This window comes from Ambystoma mexicanum, chromosome 9, assembly GCF_040938575.1.
Source record: "Ambystoma mexicanum isolate Mex_15411 chromosome 9, UKY_AmexF1_1, whole genome shotgun sequence".
NCBI classification, from domain to species: domain Eukaryota; kingdom Metazoa; phylum Chordata; class Amphibia; order Caudata; family Ambystomatidae; genus Ambystoma; species Ambystoma mexicanum.
Genome location: NC_090931.1, coordinates 189,712,378 through 189,727,376, shown reverse-complemented (window position 1 = coordinate 189,727,376; position 14,999 = coordinate 189,712,378). Strand labels below are relative to the sequence as shown.

At 47.0% G+C, this 14,999-nt stretch overlaps 1 protein-coding gene across 1 annotated transcript in view; it reads right to left on the bottom strand.

Annotated features, from left to right (window-relative positions):
- Nucleotides 1-14,999, bottom strand: part of TMPRSS13 (transmembrane serine protease 13) — a 177,629-nt gene that overhangs the window by 78,543 nt on the left and 84,087 nt on the right. The window contains exon 2 of the mRNA XM_069614461.1: nucleotides 2,410-2,611. Within this exon, the coding sequence (XP_069470562.1) occupies nucleotides 2,410-2,611 (202 nt within the window). The remainder of the gene's footprint in view (nucleotides 1-2,409; nucleotides 2,612-14,999) is intronic.

Here is a 14,999-nt window from a genome sequence, read left to right as displayed (position 1 = left end):
CAATAATGCACAGTTGTGAAAAATACCAACACTGCCACCAACCACCACGGGGGCACAGGGAGAAGGTATAGGACACTGGGGGTGTAGGGCGAGGGAGTGTGGGGTACACAATGGGCATAGGGAGGGACCACCCCACTTTTAAAAAAATATCGCAAAAGAAGGTTTATATCACACACACATTCCAAGACAGCTCATTGCGCTTAAGTGACACCTTCTTCTGCGTGCTTTTTACCTAAAAAAATACATACATAAACTGGAGCGTCACTCGGGCTTTTAAGAGAGCACCCAATATGCTTTTTGCGCAATGAATGGCAACACAGCCAGAGTCCATAGATGTTTAGAGTTTGCATCTATTCAGTCGAAGGTATGACTATTTATTTTAGATTTTCGAGGGCTGATTGAATTCATAGTTTTATATTTGGGGACAAAAAAAAACGATCTGTATTTGTAGACCAGCGAAATTGAGAACAACTTGGATTGTTTCTGTAGTCAGTTGCACACATTTCAGAGAGACTGAGCAGACGCCAGGTTTCGGAGACTCCATCTTGCCATTACCGACCGCTCTGTGACCCAATGTTATGTGGTGCTTACATTCAATTTTAAGCAAGTTCAACACAAATACAACACCCAGAATGCATTCATTTTTCAAATGGAAACGCACGACTGATTTTCGAGTTGCAGTGACATGGAATCCCACTATGTCAGCACATCTCAAGATGTCCTCCAAAAGACAGTCACACAGCCGGTGTAATGAACTTAATTTAAATTAAGTTTGACAGCAAGATTTCAATTTTAAATTTGTCAAAATGATGAATATCTGGCTTATCCTTTTGTACACAGGTTTGTGTAGTCTGTACTTGTGACTGCAAGGCTAAGCAGGCCTTGGAGTCAAGCCATATAATGCCACAATTGTCCTTAATCTGTCTCCAGTTGCATGAAGTTCCGTCATGGCCAGGAGGTGAGCGCGGATCGGTTACCCAGAGCGAGGAAAGCAAGACGCGGGCAGGCTGTGTAAGGGTTGACGGGGATGTTGGCATTGGATTTGAGAAGGGAGGAGCCGAGTGCTAGGTATTGGTTGCGATGCAAGTCCCTCAGTGAGTGGCATCCTGTGAAGAAGTGTCTGGTGGTGAATTGGTTGCATGCCTATAAGAGTGGGAGCTGGGAGAGGAAAAGGGGGTGGGGGGGAACTCTTGGGTTCCATACGGACAGGTTGGTGAAACCATTGGGGGTGGAGGGGTTGTGTATGATGGAAAATGTGGATAGGGTGGTGGTGCCTGTTTGGATGCAACATGATCCAATTGTCTGTTTGGATTTGGCAAAGGTGGTGGTCAAGAATAGTGGTGATCGCGGGGTGATTAAGAGATTGGCTGTGGGGGGGCAGCAGAGTTGGGCGCTCAGGTATATACGGATGGTTCCAGGGACCCGGGGAGGAATAGGGTTGGCATGGCCTGCTATTTCCAGACAGATGAGGAGTTTTGGGTGGCTAGGTGGTGGGATGATGTGTCCGTCTGCACGGCCGAGTTGATGGCTGCTAATATGGCAGTGCTTTGGGTTATGGGAAAGCAGTTGGTGTTTGTAGATTCAATGAGTGCGTTGTTGACTATCAAGGAGGGGAATTGTGATGGGGGGGGGTATAGTTCTGCTCATTAGACAGCGGTTAGAGGAGTGTTGTCGGGGTACCGTGGTGGAGCTGGCTTGGGGTCCCAGTCATTGTGGGGTTTTGGGCAATGAATTAGTGGATAGGGCTGCGTATGGGGCCACGTTGAGGGAGGAGGTGGATGTAGAAATCCCGCGGGGTGTGGCTGAGGTACAGGTGATGGTACGTGGCAAGATTAAGCATATGTGGCAAGATCAGTGGGATAGACGTTTAAAGGGGCGGAAGTTGTATGGACTGTGCAGGCAGGAGCAGGTTTGGGCGTTTGAGGGGGGTGTAGATTTGGCACGAAGGGAGGAAACATTTTGAATTGCCTTCGGGTGGGTCATGCAGACTTGGCAGGGTTGAATTGTATGATGTTTAGAGTTGCCTCAGCAGCGTGTGAGGGTTGTGGTTGCCCGGAGACTGACTCATATGCTGGATTGTGTGAGATTTCATGTGCAGAGGGAATTGCTCAGATTTACGATGAGTGGCACTGGGCTGGTTGTACAGGGATTACCCGATTTGTTCTATTTGAGAAGAGTGGTGGTGGAGGGTAAACAGTGCAGGTTCCTGCGTCAGTTTTTGTGGGAGACTGGGAAGAGATCTAGTGGTGATGGTTGGCCGACTGGTGCATTCTTTGGCGAACATCATCTAGTTAGATGGAAATCACTGGCTACGGGTTTCTGGGAGAAGGGTTTCAAGGAGAAGGGGAAGGAGGAGAATGAGGAGACGTAGGCAGATCACCACCTGGCTGTTGGCTTTGAAACCCTTACCTCGGTTTGGGTGTGGATTGTCGTAATATGCTGGCGGCGGTCCCGGTTGGATGACGTTTGGTGGAAAATGGGTCCCTTGGTTTGATGCCGGCCATCGCGGACCGGCAGGAACGTGAGCACCGTTGGGCGTGGCATGGTAGAGATCAAAAGGGACGTTCCCATAGGGCAGAGGGGGTGCACCGTATGGCAGATGTGGATGTCCCTGGAAGAAAAAGAACAACAGAATAATTGTCAGGAAACAATTAGGGGCAAGTGACAGACACAAGCGCTTCTGAATAGACCTCCAGACAGGTTGGCAATCAAGGCTAGGCTATAGGCATATGATCGAGTTCCCTGTAGACGCATTCAAGGCTAGCCTGTAAGCATAACATCGGGTTACCTGTAGACTGCCTACTAGAGTCCCTGTAGACTGTATACCAGAGACCACGCAGGGACCACACAGGTGGCAGCATTGCACAGTATAAAAACCTTTAACGTAACATAACAGAGTCTAAAGAGAAGCTTTGTACTTGCTCTCGTTTATTGAAAAAGAAAAAAAGTGCTCCACCACAAGAAGCACTGAAGCGGCAGTGTGTTGATGGCTTGGGCAGTCCCATCGATGCATGCTTTACAAGCCCTCACAAAAGCATTTTATAGGGAGGGACACGTGTATTAAAATGACTGACGGGCGAGGTAGCAAACCGACACAGCAAAAGAGACAGACATTACAGATTTATACAGATGTGCAGTGTTGATACAGTGGTGGGAGGGTGATAACACCAAGCCTCTAGGGTTCCTGTATGGGAGAGAAGGGAGGTTCTTTAGGCCCCCCCTTGAGTCCAATTACTTTCCCAATATCCTTCATATTAGGGGTAGGGAGTTCCAGTGAGGAGCCAGGAGAGTGAAGGGCTAAAAGCAGGGTGAGGCTGAGGGGCTGTGGGTGGCTATGTTTGGGAGAGCAGACCACATTGGAAGATCGAGTCAACCAGGTTGGGCGTGGAGAGACAGACGCTAGCAATGCTAGACATGGTTACATGTGAATCGCCCGAATGATGGTTTGAGGTTCGTCCTCATACGATACCTTGGCTTGTCTATTAGAACAGAGTTGTCTACAGGTCCTTTTTCTTTTGACAATCGTGGATAAAGCACCCACCCTCCTTCTATTGAAGAATTTGAGTTACTGGGAGATCAGCGGGCCGGCTTTCATCGATGAAAGGCTACCAAACTCCCCCGTATAGATGTATAAGATGCTCTTCTTCAGATCATCGACCAGGATAATTCCGGCTGGCTGAGTTTGGGCTTGGACTGCTTCCGGCACCTTGAATCACTCCTTTTTATTTGAAGGGTGTGGGAAGTGTCTAGGGTATCAAGTGCCGCTCGATGGTTTGTGTCGTTCCTGAGCGACATGTCATAGCGTGTTACATTTGGGGATGCAGTCTCAAAACTGAGCAAGTGCAATGCGGGGTCCTACAGGAAAATGCGGAGACAGGTCTCCTGCATTTCTCCTATTCTTTTCAACAGCCTCCTCTGCTCTTCGTGCACATTCCTGACTGTCTATCCACGATTCCGGAGTGGTTCACCTCCAACGATTTCTGCCTTAATGCCAGTAAGACTGAAATCTTTCTCATTGGGACCTCTGGTCCTGCTTTCCCCTCTCTGGCCGCCTTCCTTGGGCCCTCTTCCTTCACTGTCCTGTGTGGCAAAAAACCTTGGGGTCATCTACGACTCCACGCTCTCCTCACATCACTGACCTTTCAAAGAAGGCCCATTAACAGCTGCACCTCCCCAAAGGTAATCTTAGTTTACTCACTTTGCCCCAGAAGCTCATTGTCCCTAGAGCCCTAGTTTGGACTACTGGGACAGCCTCTTTCTCAATCTGCCTTCCTCTACTCTCCGCCCTCTGCAACTGATCCAGAACAGGACCACAAGATTTATTTATCCTTGGCCTCAAGCTTAGGGGCTGTATCTCTCTAGCCCTGAAATCTTTCCACTGGCTTCCAGGGGCTGCAAGGATCAAGTTCAAGACCCTCTGCATTGTCCACAAGGCTTTCTCGGGCCAGGGCCCGGATTACATCCAATACTCTCTTCCTAAATACCTTCCTTCTCGAGCCCTTTACTCTGCTGCCTCCAACTCGGAGGGTCAGACGCTTCCCCAGACAGAGAGTGTGGGGGGAGGTGAGGGAGGGGGGGGAGATCACATTCCTCTGCAGGTACTTCCCTTTGGAACAGCCTCCCTGCCCATCTCAAACTTGTGCCGGACCACCTTAAGTTCCGGAAGCAGCTCAAGATTTTCTTTTCTCCTCTGCTTTCTCTCTCCCTCCCCTGCTGACATCCCTCCCTATCTGCCTTCTGTGATGTCTAGTGCCATGGATACCCTCAGAGTTTCACTGGGTACTAGGATCTCTATGTCCAGCCTCCTCCGCACTGCCTTCGGACCGGTCGCGCATTAGGGGGCTTCAACTGTAACCTCTACAGTTCCCCGCTTCCTTGCTCTTACCCAGAGTCACGCTGCCCTGCTCTGATCACACTTTCCCCCTCCCTTGCACTTCTCCCATCCCCTTCGCCTGCTCCTTGCACTACCGCACCTGCACGATCTGAATAACAAGGCCTAGTAAGATTGTTTGTCTTGTCTTCCCTCCGTGCCCTCCTCTTGTCTTGTCGCGCCTAAAAACACGTGCACAGGCACGTTATAAATGACTTACCATATCATTACCAGAAGCGGAAAGACCATATGAAAATCAGGTTTGGTCCCACCCCAAACCAAGCAGTTGGGGCTGGATTGCACCTTTTGGGGTGGGACAAAGCCCGATTTGCACATGGTCTTTCCCCTTTGTAATGGCTTGGCAGGCTGAAGGATGGTCTGGGGGTTTGCCCAGAGCCATGCCAGAGGTTAAGGTTAATTCTAAACCTTCCAGCCATCACACCTCTTGTTTTGCTATAGAGTTTTACTAAAACAGATATTTTGCTATTTGCATGACCTCGTAATGCTTTGCACCCTGGAGAAAAGAGCAGAGCTTTGCAATTGACTATTTGCAATGCAAGCTGGGAATTAGGTTTCCTGTGTAAAACTGCATTTGAGTTTTTGCTGGTTTGATGTGTCCAGAGACAGAAAATACAACACTGAGTGACCCGAGGGACACTGCTTGCCAGGCCAATAAAAACTTTGTAACGGATGAATTGGGAAGATTTGACCTCAGCCAGGAGTGGTGAGACAGAACAGGACTTGTGAATCTTAAATTATGGGGAAATGTGATGCATGGCGAACTACAAGGGAGTAGCAAAATGTGGGGCACTCCCCTGCAAGCCATGCTAAGCCCACTCCTCCCAATCTCCCTCCAGAGCAGGGGAAGCAAGACGCTCCGGGTCAGCCTGGACGACCACGAAAGCACAATGCTCGAGATCAGGAGTCTAACCTTTGGCTCTCGAGATGTTTTGGACTACACTTCCCATGATGCCTCACCGTTGACAGCCCTAGCTAGGAATGATGTGAGTTGCAGTGCAAAACATCTGCAGAGTTGCAGATCCCTGTCCTAGATGGTCATGCCTCTATGGGGAATGTTTTTTCCCACTTTTAAAACTAATCAAAGCCTTACCTCTTTTTCCTAGGATAGAAAAAGGGTGCAGTGTCTGGCTTTTGGCACCCAAATATACCTGTAGCCCCTCGTAAGACCATACTCCTGTTGGCTTTGACATTAAAAATGCCATGCCAAAATAATGGCTAAACTGGCTCCAACGTAGAACAGTCTCGACATGTAAGAACACTTATGATTGCTTTATCATAGGTGTTAAGTTAAAAATGTCATGCCAAAGTAAGAAATGGCAACACTACCTGCATCAAAATGCCAGTCTAGCCATGTAATAACACACATCAAGTTGGGTTTGCCAAAAATGCTATTAAAACATGCCATGCCACTTTAAGGAAATGGCAACAATGCTCCAGTGCTCCGTGGGCCCCTCAGGGTCTTCCAAGCACACACAATCATGTTCATTCCCATTCACCCATCAGTCACTGACCAATACACCTCCTCTGACATTCACTCATACACACACCCAGAACATTCCCACAATGACACGTGTACTCGCACCCATACATACACGCATCCAAAACACCTGAATAATACATACAAACCTACTTTACCCGTTTCGCGCATTGGGTCTGCCATGATGCTCTGCCTCCAGGCCTTTGGTTCCCGCCCTTCACAGAGAGAGGAACCAGGAAGCTCTGCAGAGCTTTCAGATACTGTATGCATCAAGGCCGGGAGCCAGAGGCTTGGACACCATGCGCTGCGGCTCCCCTGCGCACCTCAGTCTGACATGCCCCTTTCCATACCACTGGACACTAGGATCAGGCCCAGCCCTCATTCTGTCTTTAATCAGGGTAAGGGGTGAGGCGGCTAAGCGCGATCACGGGACAGCCAAGCATCCAACACCACGAGGGCTGCGTGGGTCCCCATTACGTCACTGGCTCACTTGCCTAGTTCACACTTAGCCCCTTCCTCACCAACTATCAAATTATCTGCCGAGCTTGGACTCCTACGTTCACGAATCAGATGGTCTATTGCTCTGCAGAGAAAGGAGAGGTGTCGTATGAAGCAAAAATCTACACAATAGAAGAACATTAATTCCCATCATCTTATCCAGGGGTGGACTTGCCTATAGGGAACTCTGGAGATTTCCCGACAGGCCTTTGGACCCTGGGCCTCTTGGGTTGGGTTTGCTGAAAATGCGTAATTTGGGGCCACTTTGAAAATTATTTCCAGGCCCTCTTTTGGCTCCCAGTCCATCCCAGATCATATCCTAGGCAACTTGTTCACCAAAGTCTTTATAAATCAGCACACCTTCCAAATTGTGTTGCTGGTTGCATTTCCTTTATAGAAATTGCTAAAATAATATCTAGTCACACAGGGCACATTTCAAACGCCTATTCCTCTAAGAAACTATCCACTTCAACTGTAGAAGTCTGAGCCAAACTCTGGGGACTCTTTACAGAAACGCTGCAGTGCTGCTGTGCACAGTATTAGCAATAGAGCAAAAATTGAGCCATGGCTTAAAACATCGTTCCGATATATGTTGGCACGAGGGTAATGTTGTCCCTTTTGCCAAAAGGGCACAGTATTAACACTATGGCATACGTTGCCATACACGTTGGCATACACAATGCAAAAATGCATTGAAAGAATACATATTTGTAAGAGGGTAATTTTTCCCCTAGTTAATACTGTGCAAATTACACTTGCTCTGGTGCCAGTTCCGATAACACAAAACAAACACACACCCCTCAGGGTCCTCGGTTTCGTTACCAAGAATAGATCATTCTCTCCATCAGGTTATGAATATATGGCGAGGTTTGTCCAAACAACTCGCTCTACTCGGGATACTGAGAACATCCATTATTTATAGATCGCTTTTGCCAAATCGCTTTGAATAGAACATGTTTTTATATACAATTATTAGCCAATCAAAATTAATACGGACTCAATGATCTCAGAAAGATGAATAGCCAAGTTGCCTTGCCAGTATTCAAACCTTCGACCTGCAGATCACATGCACAGATCTCTTCCACCACTGCACAGATGATCTCCACCATTGCACAGATCAACTGAGATACCCTAGCTGCTAGGTCATGTACATACATCTTGGATGTGGAGGACTTGAGGAAAGATTCTAACCTCTTAACAGGTGGACAAAAAGAGTATGTTCACATTCTCCATTAGGGGCAGTGGGGTCTTCGGTCTTTGTAATGGAGCGGTTACTGGGCTGGAGCTGGTCAGGTTCAAGTCTCCATCAGGGTCTGATGGGTGTCCAGTCAACACTTCCCCACTCGTGGTCATGCTCCGTTAGCTGAACAGGCCGGCATGTACACCTGCAAGCAGTCCACTTCAGAGAACAAACAGGGGTTTCACTTTGATGCGTTATGTCTCCCCATCACTGCCAATATTACCCCACTTTGTCCGCCACAGGCCACATGCAATTTTAGAGAGGTAGATGTACACATCATCCATAGAGCCTGCCCTTCCTTACCGCCATCATATTGGTAGAACAGCAAGAAGACACTGTGCATAACACCAGGTATCATCCCAATACCACATCGAAGATATGAGAGACGTTATTCACTCAGACAACCTTATCGAATGTACCCTCGAACTGAAGCGCTATTAGAAAGTCTGCAGACACCACTGAACATAGAAGTGCTGCAAGTGAAATCTGACAGGTGTAAAGTGACGTCATAAAGAGACGAGATGAGGGTGCACTGAAATGATATATGAATACTTAAAGAATGAAGATGTGACTGAAGTGACAAAGTGAAAACACTTGTAAATACGAGGAAAACCATATATACTAATTAGATAAGTAATTAGAGATGCACTAGATCATATATGCAGAAACACAAGGTAGATAAGACATATAGAAGCTTGCTATATGGAGAAAATACAACACTGGCAAAGCAGCCATGATGAGAAAATGGACATCGGTCTTGTATAAAAGTAAGCGAGAAGCATGAAGGAGAGAGACAGGGCTGCAGAGCTGACAGACACTGGAATACAAATTTGTGCAAGAACAACGAATATTTGTTTGGCTAAGGATAAAGGATGCCACAGCAAGAGCACAATTGCATGATACAAAAGGAGTCGTAGAGGATAAGCCATGTAGGTAGGACATATTGCTTAAGTAAAAGGAGTGAAAATGTGTGAGTGCCAAGTATTGAACAAATCAAAGATGCAGAAAGCACATGCAAGACGGAGAAACAAAGTCTTCACATGCCAAGAGGAGTAAAAACACCCAGCATAAATGAATTAAATAGCATTAAATAAAAGCCTTGGATTAGGGCCTAATTGATGAGATGGTAGGCTAATAAGCTAAGCAAGGCAGTTGTTCGACGTTGCTCCCCCCACCTGGGTTTCATTTTCCTTACTTGCTGCTAATGAGCCGAATGTCCAAGTTTGAAGAGTGCGAACTGATCATGAGGGTCTATGCAATGGCGAACTATATTTCGTTGCAGGATCCAATCCACTGCTGTTATTCTGCTATTATCTGTATGTTAGATAGTTAGGAGGTGGATAGAGGCATGCCTACTCGATATGGGGCAAACACCTAAATAAATTATAGGTATATTATGTTCCCTTAACCAATCCCTCCGTCGATAGGTTTTTACTAGTTGCCATATAGGATGACGCTGAAGTACATCAAGGAATCAAGCCTTTGTGTAACTGAAATGAAGTCGAGAGTGTGTGAGTTACAATCTGTTTGTTCCCCAGGTTTCCCTTCTTTATTGAGAGGAAAATAAAGTAGTGTTTGCCATATTCTTTGGGACTATCCGTTTATTTGGGCCAGCGATTATTTATTTGTTTATCCCATTCAGCACTTGGAACACTACAGGTGCTACTGCACACAATCTAGCTGCAAGCTTCGGAATCTTGTTTTACTGCGTAATGTAGTTTTTTGTAAAAAAACAAAAAAAATGCTTTTCAATACGACTTAACCAGCATGACTGGACGCCTATCTCATAATCGATATCTTGCTCCTGATATAATCGGTCGAAGGCTGTTACAAATGCAAACTCTACTTTTAGGTGAGCACCTGGTTAAGAGCAGAAATGCAGATTTTTTAAAAAGTCGAATAAAGCCACACAGGATCTTCCAAGTAAGTAGATATCTGTTGCTGTTAAAATATAATCTGCAATGATCACCTTGATAAAGTGACATTCAACGTGTCAAAAAACACAAAGTACAATTTTCTTGAACTGAAAACCACCCGGTGATTTCTGCAACTGGCTGTACATGTGAGAATACAACTATAACAAGATGGTGCGTGGCCGTCTCCAGTGTCTCAGGCTGGTTCATGTGTGATCCTCAGCACTGTCTGGCTTTTAGCCACATATTGCATACTGAATGCAAACAAGACAATCATGAACCATGCAAAATGACACAAGTTGCTTTCCACAACCGCCCCCACCCCTGAAATATTATGCATCGTTCGGGCCCGGCATTTAGCCACCATCTCCCCACCCACGTCCCTCCCTAGAATTTAAGCCACTCCCCTTGATAGAGGCCACCCCCTCTCTCGATTTATAATCCCACTTAAAGCACTGTGTAAAGTAAACGGTTTTATTTTTATGATGTAGTATTGTTTTGGTCTATAGGTTTTCGACACGCCAGAGTACGGATTGGCCCTGGTAGCTTGCCGTAGTTGCTTGTAACTCGAATCCCTTCTCTAAAAGCAACAGGCAGATCATGTGCCTGCTTTGGCCTTGCAACACTGTTCAGAAAAGGCTGATTCACCTGAATTATTCTCCTGGCAGCAGGAACATTCGTCACTGCACGGCGTGACTCATAGGTGTACATGTACTGCCAACGTTTCTTACAGGAAGTTTGCAGGAGTCCCAGAATGTCTTGCAAGTTGTTCTGCTGGTTTCATTTCAGCCCCCACCCCAACAGCATTCAGATCCCCCAGCTTTGGGAAGTAGTGGATCTTGCTAATGTCCATTCATATATATGAGACAGTTTAAGAAGGTTGTGGAGTTGTATTGCCGTACAGTGCTGAGTTCCGGCAAAATGCGTCTTGCTGGCTCTGTCCCCAGAGGCCAGGAAATACACAGATCTGTTCCCAAGCGGAGATCAGACTCGCAAGCAACCCACGCTTCTTCTTAATTATCGGGTGCGTGGGCGGACCCACGCAGGTGCTTCCCCATCCTAAAGGATGATGTGCACCAGACCCACCAATCAATACTTGTCTCACATAAACTCACAACTCCTGCCACCACCCCGTCTGCCTCACAAAATCCAACATCACACTGTTCCTCCTCCTGCCTCTCACCCAGTCACCTCCCAGCAAAGCCTTCCCACTCAGCTCAGCCACACCCAGCGCAGATAACCGGACCTTCATCAATTCTCTCTCCTCAACATGTCTCTCACATCTAAGCAGAAAATGTCTCAGTCTCAGGCACACCACACACCGCACCGCACCGCACAATCCCTTGTCTCACGCTTCCTCACTCGATACAGACAGTCATTCAGCCCCACATGCCCTATCCTCAATCGATTCAGAATCACCTCCTCCCCCCTCCTCCATTCCAGACTCCCCGCATCCACCTTCACCGACACTTTCCCACGAACACCAAACACCCACCTTCCCTTCACCCCACTCGCCCACCTCTCCTGCCACTCATCCATGACCCGTCTCACCACCACAGCCTTCACCTCATCCACACTCAAAGGCAGCCACACATCAACCGCTCCCCTTCTCATACCCTCACCCGCCGCCAGATCCACCAACTCATTACCCAAAATGCCACTGTGACTGGGGACCCACGCCAACTACAAATCCATTCCCCCACGCACACACCGATCAATCTTCCTCCTGATGTCCAAAATCGCATCCTTCCTGTCGCCATCCCCTGCCACAATCGCCTGCAACCCACTCAATGAATCTGAAAACATCACCACTTTCTCTAACCCCAACTCGCACACCCTATCAATCGCCAATGCAATCGCCACCAACTCAGCCGTACAGATCGACACATCATTCGTCAATCGTCCCACTTTATACTCCCAGTGCTTTCCAGATAATACGCCACACCCACTCTCCCAGACAGGGTCTTTCGAACCATCCGTGAACACCTTGCATTCTTCCTTTCCTGCCACATACGCCTGACCCAAAGCTTTGATCTCGCCCCGCAATCCTCTCTTCTTCGACACCACATTCGCCAACCCCAAACACACTTTTAGAGACCCCATCATCCACCTCGGCCATCTCTCCAAATCCGTACCCATCAGAGTCATCAAATCGCCCACACCCCACTGCACTCCTTTCTCCCACATCAAAAGTTGGAATTTACGCCTTGTAGTTTAAAGCCCTTCTTTGACAGGGTGAGTATTGTGACTAATAAGAGCAAAGTCAATGCCCATTACTCGCTCAGAAGGGTTTCTTGCTCAATCACTACCACAAACGGGTCTCGCATTTAAAATTGTGGGCATTATTTTAATGTTCCCACAATGCTCTTGCTTTTACGCAAATCTCCAGGCTTGGGTTCCATGCAGAGATGCTGCATTGCCCGACTTGCCCTGAGGCAACGCCCCTTGCCCCACACCCACCCCGCCCCCTCAAGGAGTACATATTTCCCCAGTGTACCTTTTTTCCATTTCCAGGACTGGTGCAGTGAGAACCGGACACTGCCAGGTATCTCTCTAAATCGAGCCGTTAACCCTCCTCCCATCTTGTAGAGAACTGATACGTCAACACCAGACATCATTTGGCTGTAACCACCACCATCTTCTGCCCGGGTACGGGCCTTAGTCACCTTAGCTCAAGGAGCCAGAGTGCCAGCTGGGTAGATTTGGCACTACTCAGCCCTGGAGCAATCTTCTGAAGTTTACATGAAAGGCACTCTGAGTTTGCTGTGATGTAATCCACCATTGGGATTAGGTCATGTGATCACACTTCGTCCACGGATGAACCGCTTAAAAGGGGAGTCAAGAATTGTTTGCAACTTGTCTTTTGGGCATTTAGTCCGTATTCTCATGCGCAGTTCAAGGAAGTCCTAGCATCGAAAGGGGTTGTCAAGTGGTGCAAGTTTTGTGAGGGAGTTAGGCTTTTTCCTCTGGACCCCCAAATTCCTGCAGCCTAATTGGTCAACACCATTGAAGTTACCCCTCATTACAGGGTCACCCCAAAAAAAAAAATTAAAACATTTAAAAAAATATATATATATCTTCCCACTAAGGATGTAGTATTCAAGTTCTAGTCCACCTTTGAAGCATTATGAAGGGATAAGATTTCAGTCATTGGGGTATTGAAAGCAGCATTCGGCAGCGTCGCGAGCTCCTATTAATGTCAATAAAAGCTTTACAAAAACAAATCATCATCAGATGAATGTGGCCATTTGGAGGCAGATAAGAGGACGATGGACACTTGGCACACATTTTTCCTTTGCTCCATGAAGAGCAGCCCACCAACCCCTCCCCCCCTCCACTGACTCAAATAGCTGAATTCTTACAGTGGACTGGTGTCATTTGTCCCAATTTTAGGTTCCGCGACTACTCTAGGGTCGGGATCTGCAACCTCATCCTCCAGATGGTCCAGCCTACAACTCCCATCAGACCTAGACAGCATAGTCAATTGTGAAGGCTCCTGGGCTTGGTTGTGCAAAAGATCTGGAGTGCCACCGACTGCAGACCCCAGCTCTAGAGACGGGCAGTTCCGACACAGATTCCAGATTCTTCCCGGACTCAGAAATGACTTGTACAAGATGGTCACGCCCTGCCAATCAATGGCGCAAGATTTATTCTCCGCCTGGATAGTTCTACGGGAATCCTGCCTGGTCACGATTGAGAATCAGGAATTTTGCAATCGTCAAACGTTCCGTCGATGTGCAACTATTGCCCAAGAGGAGCCGAGTGGAATTCCCACACACACCCGGCTACTAACTAGTCTTCCGTGCGTCACATCTACGTCGAGCCTCCGGATTTGCTGCATTCCAAACAGCTAGAGGATGCAACTTGTGTGTCTTGGTGCTCCAGCCATGGGTGGACTGGGAGCCAAAAGAGGCCCTGGAAATAATTTTTAAAAAGTGGCCCCATATTATACATTGTCAGCAAGCCCAACGCTTTTCCTATGAGAACACTTGGAAACACCTCCCAGAAGAGACCCAAGGTGCAGGGGCCTACTGAGGAATCTCCAGAGTTCCTTATAGGCCAGTCCACCACTGGCTCTATCCCATCTGAGAAAGCAGGTGGTCTTGGCCGAACCTACCCTGAAGGAAGCTACTGGTCTGTAGTCATGACCCTTCTCTCCGATTTTACTCACGCCGGCCCCGCACCCTGGGGACTGGCACTCATTCATGCATGCATGCCCGCGAGCGGTCAGAAATCACTTTACAACTGCCCGTTGGCCTTGTTCTGGCCATCAGAAATTGTTGGTTAGAGCATTGCATGTCCTAAATTTGAAAATGAAATCAAGAAAAGTTTATGTATACTGTGCATTGTCTTTAAATTCGAATGTATGTTTTCCTTTGGTGCATGTGATGTAGATAACTTTAGGCTTAAAGTGTTTACCTCGGCTGCCCTCAGAACATCCACTCGGCTTGGCCTTCCCTCAAAGTCTAGTTCATTTTCCCCACCCACTTGTCAACCAACATTATACCTTTGCCCCCTTTTAAATGTCCTGACCATTTCCCCAAAAGAGAAAAACGTAACAGACTGACTACCCCTCTCTTTAAGGTCTGACGACACAACAGGTACAGGTGCTGGGAAGCTGATCTATAAATCTACAGCAGTCGCCTTCTGGGGGAGACAGTTATTAAACAGAAACCTTTGTAAATGTATAAATGAATCACTTTAATAGTTAATGCTAAAATTACATTTTGTGTAAAAAACTATACATAATTGGATTTTCTATAGGTCGACATATAGAAAATCCAATTATGTGTTTTCTAATTGTCATACATATCAACAACTAATATGTTTGAAGGAAATGTTAATTGCCGAACCCAGATGTCACAGAATGAGAGAATTGGTATGAATGGTATGAGTGAGATATGAAAAAGCCTATTATTATATAGTTTTTTACACAAAATGTAATTTTAGCATTAACTATTAAAGTGATTAATTTATACA